Source organism: Ahaetulla prasina, chromosome 18 (genome assembly GCF_028640845.1).
Source record: "Ahaetulla prasina isolate Xishuangbanna chromosome 18, ASM2864084v1, whole genome shotgun sequence".
Taxonomy (NCBI): domain Eukaryota; kingdom Metazoa; phylum Chordata; class Lepidosauria; order Squamata; family Colubridae; genus Ahaetulla; species Ahaetulla prasina.
The window spans coordinates 9,990,716-10,000,000 of NC_080556.1; the positions used below are offsets into that span (position 1 = coordinate 9,990,716).

The window sequence follows — 9,285 nt, forward strand, 5'->3', positions numbered from 1 at the left end:
ACCGTTCCTGTCCTATTGTTTTTCTTTTCTTCTTCCTATATATATATATATGCTTATACCTCCTTATATTTACCCATATATGTGTTTACTTACTGTATAATCTTTTTGTATGATACCTACATATATTGTTGTGACAAAATAAATAAATAAATAAATAAATAATAACCAAGGAATAACGAAGCCAAGGTGATCTACTCACGGAGGGCAATTTTGGCCAAGTGCAAATGATTCACCCAAGAAATTTTACTGAGCGGGTTGGGTGTGATGAATACCACCATGACGCTGACGGGGCGACCGGACCTGTCAATATAAATAAATAAACATATTAAAAATGTAATATAGATATAAAAAAATATCCATCTAAAAAAATAAATCCCAGGAGATAAAAGATGAGAGCGTCAATGGAGATTCTCAGTCATCCAGATCCATGGTTGCCACCATAGGGCAGAGGGGTCTGCAAACTTGGCTCTTTTAAGACTTGTGGACTGCAACTCCCAGAGTTGAAGGATTTCAACTGGGAGTCCTGGGAGTTGAAGTCCACAAGTCTTACAAGAGCCAAGTTTGCAGACTCCTGCCATAGGAGAACAAACCCACCAGGAAATAGATTCAGCATTTAAAAGACAAAGGCCACTCATTTAAAAGACAAAGCATTTAAAAGACAAAAGGCCACTGGCTTGAATTTTAATTTCAATGTTTAGCTGATTTTATGGGGTTTTAATTTTTGATTAATTTTTAGTGTTACTTGTATTTTAATGTTAGGCCAAATTTAATAAGCTTTTTAATGTTTGTTTTTAATATTGTATGTATTGCTGTATTTTTATTTTGGCTGTAAACCACCCTGAGTCCTTCGGGAGAAGGGCGGTATACAAATTAAAATATTATTATTATTATTATTATTATTATTATTATTATTATTATTATTATTATTATTATTATTATTATTATTATTATTATTATTTGAAGACAGCAAAGTCCACATTTTGGACAGAGAAGTCCACTGGTTTGAAAGAGGGGTCAAAGAGGCCATCTATGTCCAAACTGAACAGCCTTTTCTCAACAGAGGGGGTGAGATACGACATCCTCTATCTCAGTGGTTCTCAACCTTTATAGCGCTGTGACCCCTTTAATACAATTCCCCACGATGTGGCGACCCCAACTGTAAAATTATTATTTTTTTAGGCAGCGATCTCAGCGCTCCTCAGCAGCCGAAGAAGGAGGAAAAAGGCGGCAAACTGTTTTTTTTTTTAATTTATCGCGCCTGAAGCCGTATTGGCTAGCGATCTGAACTGCTTGCGATTGCCTTGAGGACGGAGGCATTAAAGCGGAGACTCCTCCCCTATTAAGTTTATGGCGCCTGAAGCCAGATTAGGCTAGCGATTGGGAGGGATTGCAGCTGGCTTGAGAGCGAGACATCAGAGCAAAGATTTCTCTCTTATTTAATTCATCGCGCCAGAAGCCGAATTCGGCTAGCGATTTGAAGCGCCTGCAGCTGGCTTGTGGAGTCAACCATTGGAGCGCGATTCTTCAACTCGCAAGTATAGTTCCCATATTTCCGATGGTCTTAGGCGACCCCTGGCAAATCGTCATTCGACCCCCAACGGGGTCGCGATCCACAGGTGGAGAACCGCTGCTCTATCTCCAGTCTACAACACAAGTCCTTTCCGCAGTTCCAAGAAGGCTCCGCATTCATTTGCACCACTCAGGTGACCCTGAGGACACAGATAAACCCTCCAAGTGGCCTCAACGACTCTCTAAAAAGAATGCAAATGACCACCCGTCTGCAAGGAATATAAATCCTTCCGTTCCCCGCCATCCAGTCAAGAGCTGAAGAAGCTCCTTGGATGAGAAGCGAAACGTCTCCAAAGAAAAACAAGGAAATTCCTCTTGATAAAAAAAAAAGACACCTTCGGGACATAAATATGAGAACGTGAACTCGGAAATCCAGGATGATACAGTTGGAATAGAAGACCTCCGGGGGTCCCTTGCAGCCCTAGGATTCTAAATCTCCTTTTGGTCCGATGCGTGCTTCCTCTTTGATTAATGAAAGGCAGATTCTTCCTTTAGGAAGGGTTACCTATAATAATAATAATAATAATAATAAGAGCTGGAAGGGACCAACCCCCTGCCCAGGCAGGAAACCCTACACCACTCCAGACAAATGGGTATCCAACATCTTCTTAAAAATTTCCAGTGTTGGAGCATTCGCAAGTTCTGGTGGCAAGTCGTTCTACGGATTAATTGTTCTAACTATCAGGAAATTCCTCCTTAGTTCTAAGTTGCTTCTCTCCTTGATTAGTTTCTTTTTTTTTATTGAAAAAGTTTTTACAAAAATTTTCACCTCCCCTTTTCCCCCCCTCCCCCCCACTCCATCCCCCCCTCCCTCCAAAACCACCCTCCTCCCTCCCCCCCACTTCCCAGAACAAACACAAGGTATAGTTCAAAAGAAAAAACAATCAATCACCCGTTGCTTCTTGTAAACCTAAACAGACTACGGTTAAACCTGAAGTTTGGGAACGACGAAAAGAGATCATTTCAAGAGAATCATTGATACCCCAAATGTCCTCTTTTGAACTTCCTGTTGTTAAATTAGGCGAAATTCTCCATTCTGTTTTGGAGCCAGCAGTAGCTCTTTGTCCAGAAATATTTTACAAGAAGAGTTCTCCACTCCTCCGTAACCAACAAAATACCTTATCCCACCAGACTTGAAACCCTACGTTTAGAAAACTTGGAACTCCGTTGCCTTCAACTGGACCTGGGTTTAACTCATAGAATCATCTATTGTAATGTCCTTCCTGTTAAAGACTACTTCAGCTTCAATTGCAATAATCCAAAGCAACCAATAGATTTAAACTTAATGTCAACCGCTTTAATCTAGATTGCAGAAAATATGGCTTCTGTAACAGAGTTATCTGTGCTTGGAACGCACTACCTGACTCTGTGGTCTCTTCTCATAACCCCAAAAGTTTTAACCAAAAACTATCTACTGTTGACCTCACCCCATTCCTAAGAGGTCTGTAAGGGGCGTGCATAAGAGCACAAACATGCCTACCGTTCCTTTCCTATTGTTTCTTTTCCTATATATATATATATATGTTTTCTGAGGTTTTCACGGGTGTTTGTATATAGGTCTTTGGTTGTTCGGGTTTTCTCCCGTGTAAAATTGGAAGTGTCTTGGCAACGTTTCGACGAAGTCTCATTCGTCATCTTCAGGCTTCAGCTTCGTGCTTCTGGGAGCAATGTGTGATCGCAGCCGTTTCTTCTTTTTAACTGCTAGTGGGGGTTTGAACTGATTGGGTGGGAGCTTGGCTGTGCTCTGATTGGATGGGGTTTTTTCTGTGCTCTGATTGGCTGGGGGTGTGTCCTGTGTTGGTGGGGGCTTGGTTGTGCTCAGTCTAGTCTGTGCTGCAGGGGGATTTGAGCTGGTGAGCTGCATAGCTGTTGTTTGGCTTTGTGGTCGTGCTACATCTTCATAGTGGGTGTCAGTCTGCTGCATGAATGGATTGGAGGGGTTTGAATTGGCTAATGTTGCCAATATATATATATATATATATATATATATATATATATATATATATATATATATATATGCTTAGACTTCCTTGTTTCTCCTCATATATATGTTTATATATTATATAATCTTTTTGTGTGATGCTTGTGTATATTGTTATGACAAATTAAATAAATAAATATAAGAAATAAAAACAAGGAGAACCAGATTAATAGTCACCTGTAAAATCAGGTGAAGTCCAGAAGGAGAAAATAAAAGGGATACTCTCCATTAGGGTCACACAGTCTGTACTTGTACCTTTGGTACAAGATTAGGAGAGACCTGGCTCAAAAACAGTCCCTGTGGGAGGGAGGGACCTTGGAGTCCTAGCGGACGATCATTTAAACACGAGCCAGCCGTGTGCGGCAGCAGCCAAAAAAAACGCTAATACAACCCTTGGTGGTATAAACAGAGACATAGAATTAGAATCCTATTTTTAAGTTTTCAAGAAGATGTTGGATGACTATTCGTCTGATGTAGTGCAGGGTTTCCTGCCTAAGCAGGGGGTTGGACTAGAAGACCTCCAAAGGTCCCTTCCAGCTCTGTTGTTCTGTTCTGTTCTGTTCTAATTCTATTCTATCCTATACTATTCTACTCTATTCCCTATTCTATTCTCTTTTCTATTCCTATTCCTTATTTCTATTCTATTCTATTTTCTCTAGTCTATTCATATTTCTTTTCTTTTCTATTCTATTCTCTATTCTATTCATATCTTTTCTATTCTCTATTCTATTCTACTCATATTTCTTATTTCTATTCTATTCTATTTTCTCTATTCTATTCTATTTTCTCTATTCTAATTCTATTCTATTCTATATTATATTCTCTATTCTATTCCTATCTCTTATATTCTATATTATATTCTCTATTCTATTCCTATCTCTTATTTCTTTTCTATTCTATTTTCTCTATTCTATTCTGTTCTATATTCTATTCTCTAATCTATTCATATTTCTATTCTATTCTATTCTATTCATTTCTTATTTTCATTCTATTCTATTTTCTCTATTCTATTTTATTCTATTCTATTCTGTTTTCTACTCATATTTCTTATTTCTTATTTCTATTCTATTCTATTTTCTCTATTCTATTCTATCATATTCTATTTTATTCTATTCGCTATTCTATTTCTTATTCTTATTTCTATTCTATTCTATTCTATTCTATCCTATCCTATCCTATCCTATCCTATCCTATCCTATCCTATCCTATCCTATCCTATCCTATCCTATCCTATTGATATGAAGTATTAGTACTGCTTTATAAAGCCTTAGCAAGGCCACACCTGGAATACTGCATCCAGTTTTGGTTACCACATTACAAAAAAGATGTTGAGACTCTGAAAAAGGTGGAGAGAAGAGCAACTAGGATGATTAAAGACCAGGAGACTAAAACATATGAAGGAAGGTTGCAGGAACTGGGCATGGCCAATCTAGGGAAAAGAAGGACTAGGGGAGACATGACAGCGGTATTCCAGTATTTGAGGGGCTGCCACAAAGAGGAGGGGGTCAAATTATTCTCTGACACACCTGAGGGCAGGACAAGAAACAAAAGATGGAAACTAGTCAAGGAGAGAAGCAACCTGGAATTAAGGAGAAACTTCCTAACAGTGAGGACAATTAATCGGTGGAACAGAAGTTGCCTTCAGAAGTTGTGGGTCCTCCATCGCTGGAGGTTTTTAAGAAAAGACTGGGCAGCCATCTGTCTGGAATGGCATAGGGTCTCCTGCTTGAGCAGGGGGTTGGACTAGAAGACCTCCAAGGTCCCTTCCACCTCTATTCTTTTTGATTGAAGACACAGCTTGACCCACTCCTGGCTTTGGTGGGAATGAAGCAGCCATGGACTGGTGGGCTGAAGCCAGATTCGTGGGTGGGCGGGCTTCGAACGTCATTATGGGTTCTCTTGAGCCAGCCTTACGACATAAACCATCCCACGTACTTGTCGGGCTTCCCAGGAAGTAAGAGACGGAGGCGGCATTTGTTGGCCGAGTGAATCTCCTCTTCCTTCACCCTCATCATCCTCTGCAGAGCTAAACACCAGTCTTGGGCCACCGTCATGTTCAAGTTCTAGAACGTTAAGTGGAAAAAGAAAATTAATTCAGTAGGGATCCTTATTCAGGGGTACAGCCTGGGAGGGTATCATGAATCTGGATTGTGGACTTCATGGATAATAGTGTTGACGTCAGGGTTCCGAGGGATGCCCTAATTAAATCATGAGCCTCCAGCCGAGCTTCAAAAGAAATCCAGTTATTTATTAGGAGCTTCATGTCGGCAGGTTCCCAAGTGAAGCCAACTCTGACACACACACCCCATGTAATTTATGCCCCAATCATGACCTTATTTCCCCCACTTCTCCCAGGGTCTGTCATCAATCACATTCACCAACGAAGCAAATTTCACTGGTTGTAGAGATCACTCCCCTCCTGCCGCTGTGGGTAGCCCCGGGAGACAGCCTTGAGAAAGATAAGTCTGGAATGTGCAATTGTCTTTGGCTGCCATGCTGTTTCGTCGGTTTCCCCATCCCCCTTGCCTATGACAACTCGAGAGCTTTGCGAGGGATGCTTTGCGAGTTGACAGTTGAGAGCAAACCCTCCAATTGAGATTGAAAGGCCTATCGGTGATTTCGACAGAAAGGAGTCTGTACGGTTTCTCTCCATTGCTCAAGAACAGTACAAGTAGCCCTCAACTGACAACCATCTGTTTAGTGACCGTTCAACAGTTACAACGGGACTGTAAAAAAGTGGCTTAGGACCGTTTTTCACACAACCGTTGTAACACTCCCATGGTCACATGAACAAACCTTGGTCCCTTGGCAACTGACTCATATGATGACGGTCGCAGCATCCCAAGAGTCTTGTGATTCCTTTTTGCGACCTTCCGACAAGCAAAGTCAACGGGGAAGCCAGACTTGTTTTACAGTCGTGTGACTAACTTAAACAACTCGCACTGATTTATTTAACAACTGTGGCTAGAAAGATTGTAAAATGGGGCAAAACCTACCTAACAATTGCCTTGCTTAGCCACAGAAATTTGGAGCTCAACTGTCATCGTAAATCGACGAACTTACAGGTCGTAAGTACCTGTACTTACACATCATGTGCTCGCTGGAGTTTCTGTAAGGCCTACCCTTCCATACTTCCACCTCTCACAATACTAGACAACACAGTATCAATAGTAGAAACCTTCAAATTTCTAGGCTCTAACCATATCGCAAGATCTAAAATGGACAGTTAACATCAAAAACGTCATCAAAAAAGGACAACAAAGAATGTTCTTTCTGCGCCAACTCAGTAAGCTCAAACTACCCAAGGAGCTGCTGATCCAATTCTACAGAGGAATTATTGAGTCTGTCATTTGCACCTCTATAACTGTCTGGTTCGGTTCTGCAACCCAACAAGACAGACACAGATAATAATTGCTACCAACCTGCCTTCCATTGAGGACCTGTATACTGCACGAGTCAAGAAGAGGGCCGTGAAAATATTTGCAGATCCCTCACATCCTGGACATAAACTGCTTCAACTCCTACCCTCAAAACGACGCTATAGAGCACTGCACACCAGAACAACTAGACACAAGAACAGTTTTTTCCCGAAGGCCATCACTCTGTTAAACAAATAATTCCCTCAACACTGTCAAACTATTTACTAGGTCTGTGTTACTATTAATCTTCTCATCTTCTCATTTTTCCCATCACCCATCTCCTTCCACTTATGACTGTAACTTTGTTGCTTGTATCCTTACAATTTATATTGATATTGTTTCCCGATTGCTTATTTGTAACCTATGACTATCATTAAGTGTTGTATTTTATTCTATTCTATTCTATTCTATTCTATTCTATTCTATTCTATTCTATTCTATTCTATTCTATTCTATTCTATTCTATGACTATCATTTATTGTTGAACCTTATGATTCTTGATGAACGTATCTTTTCTTTTATGTACACTAACTTATGCACCAAAGACAAATTCCTTGTGTGTCCAATCACACTTGGCCAATAAAGAATTCAATTCTATTCTACACTATTCTATTCTATTCTATTCTATTCTATTCTATTCTATTCTATTCTATTCTATTCTATGACTATCTTTAAGTGTTGTACCTTATGATTCTTGATGAATGTATCTTTTCTTTTATGTACACTGAGAGCCTATGCACCAAGACAAATTCCTTGTGTGTCCAATCACACTTGGCCAATAAAATATTCTATTCTATTCTATTCTATTCTATTCTATTCTATTTTAATTCCTCAAAAGCTAACCCACTCAGAATCCCAAGCTGATCAATAAATTAGCATCAAAACATCAGCTCTTCAGCTCATCAGACAGAATAAAGCATGTCAGTAACCTTTCCCCTCTGTTCTCCACATATTTAGAACACGCTACATGCATTTATTCCTTACTCGGTCCAAAAGATCGAGTAAAAATCCAGGCAGTTGTCCTGTGAGGAAGAGCTGCAAAGCCGTCAAAGCAGCCTTAAAAGACCTCTGAAATAACTACAGGATTCGGCAAGAGACTTCACTTCCACGCGGAGAGGAAGAGATGGACTTGAACCCAGAGGGTGGAAGGGAGGAAAGACCCCCTATGTTGTTCACAACTTCTGCATTTCAAAAAAAAACCAAAAACCTATCTCACATGGCTTCAAAAGCGCTGGAAATAACAGGGTGTTTTTTTTAAATTTGCATTTATATCCCGCCCTTCTCTGAAGACTCAGGGCGGCTTACACTATGCTAGCAATAGTCTTCATCCTATTTGTATATTTATATACAAAGTCAACTTTTATCGCCCCCAACAATCTGGGTCCTCATTTTACCTACCTTATAAAGGATGGAAGGCTGAGTCAACCTTGGGCCTGGTGGGACTAGAACCTGCAGTAATTGCAAGCAGCTGCTGTTAATAACAGACTGCATTAGCAGTCTGAGCCACAGAGTGTTGGGCGAAGGGCCCTCAATGGTGCTCAGGTTACCCCAAAGTGGACTCACCTGGTAGGTGCCATGGAGGGTGCTGATTAAAAGAGTGATCTGTTGCACCACAGCCAGATCCTTTTGCAGATCCTGCAGCTCTTGAAACAGGCGAGGAGGTCCCAAATAAACTTTATCTGAAGGAGGCAAACTTGGATTTTAGGGAACGCCATGACCAGAGAGTTTCCTTGCGTAGAGTGTACATTAGGGGTAGTCAACCTTTTTATACTGTACCTACCACCCACTTTTGTATCTCTGTTAGTAGTAAAATTTTCTAACCACCCACCAGTTCCACAATAATGCGCCGTGTATCGTCGTCTGCGCATGCCTCTCGCGCATCGTGGATAGGGTTGGGGGGGGGCGCCGGCTACCAGCTCTGCTTGTCTGTTACAGCTGGGTGGTGTGGGGGGGAAATGCGCGAGCTGTTCTGGGACGAGGCTCTTTTGTTTGCGGTCGCACTATAGCGCCATTTAGTTTCACTTACGTAACGTGAACTAAACTTATACGCGGGCGATACAAATAGTATATGTTCAGAAATTTAAATTGTCACGGGGAATTTTACGAAAACCTAATGAAAATGTTTTTAAATAATGCTATGAATTTTTTTAAAAAAGTCAATTAAATTAAAAAAAAAAGGAAAGTGCTTCAGTATCGGACAAAACCCCTACCGCCCACCATGAAAGCTGGAACGCCCACTAGTGGGCAGTAGGGACCAGGTTGACTACCACTGATGTACATACTCAGCCTTTCCTAGTACAATTGTGTTTCAAATAT

General features: G+C 40.7%; 1 protein-coding gene across 1 annotated transcript in view; it reads right to left on the reverse strand.

Moving 5' to 3' along the window:
* ARHGEF10L (Rho guanine nucleotide exchange factor 10 like) overlaps positions 1–9,285 on the reverse strand; it is a 131,889-nt gene that overhangs the window by 52,012 nt on the left and 70,592 nt on the right. Inside the window, exons 16-18 of the mRNA XM_058161524.1 lie at positions 8,533–8,648; positions 5,486–5,613; positions 200–300 (exon numbers count right to left, since the gene is read on the reverse strand). Coding sequence (XP_058017507.1) covers positions 200–300; positions 5,486–5,613; positions 8,533–8,648 — 345 coding nt within the window. The remainder of the gene's footprint in view (positions 1–199; positions 301–5,485; positions 5,614–8,532; positions 8,649–9,285) is intronic.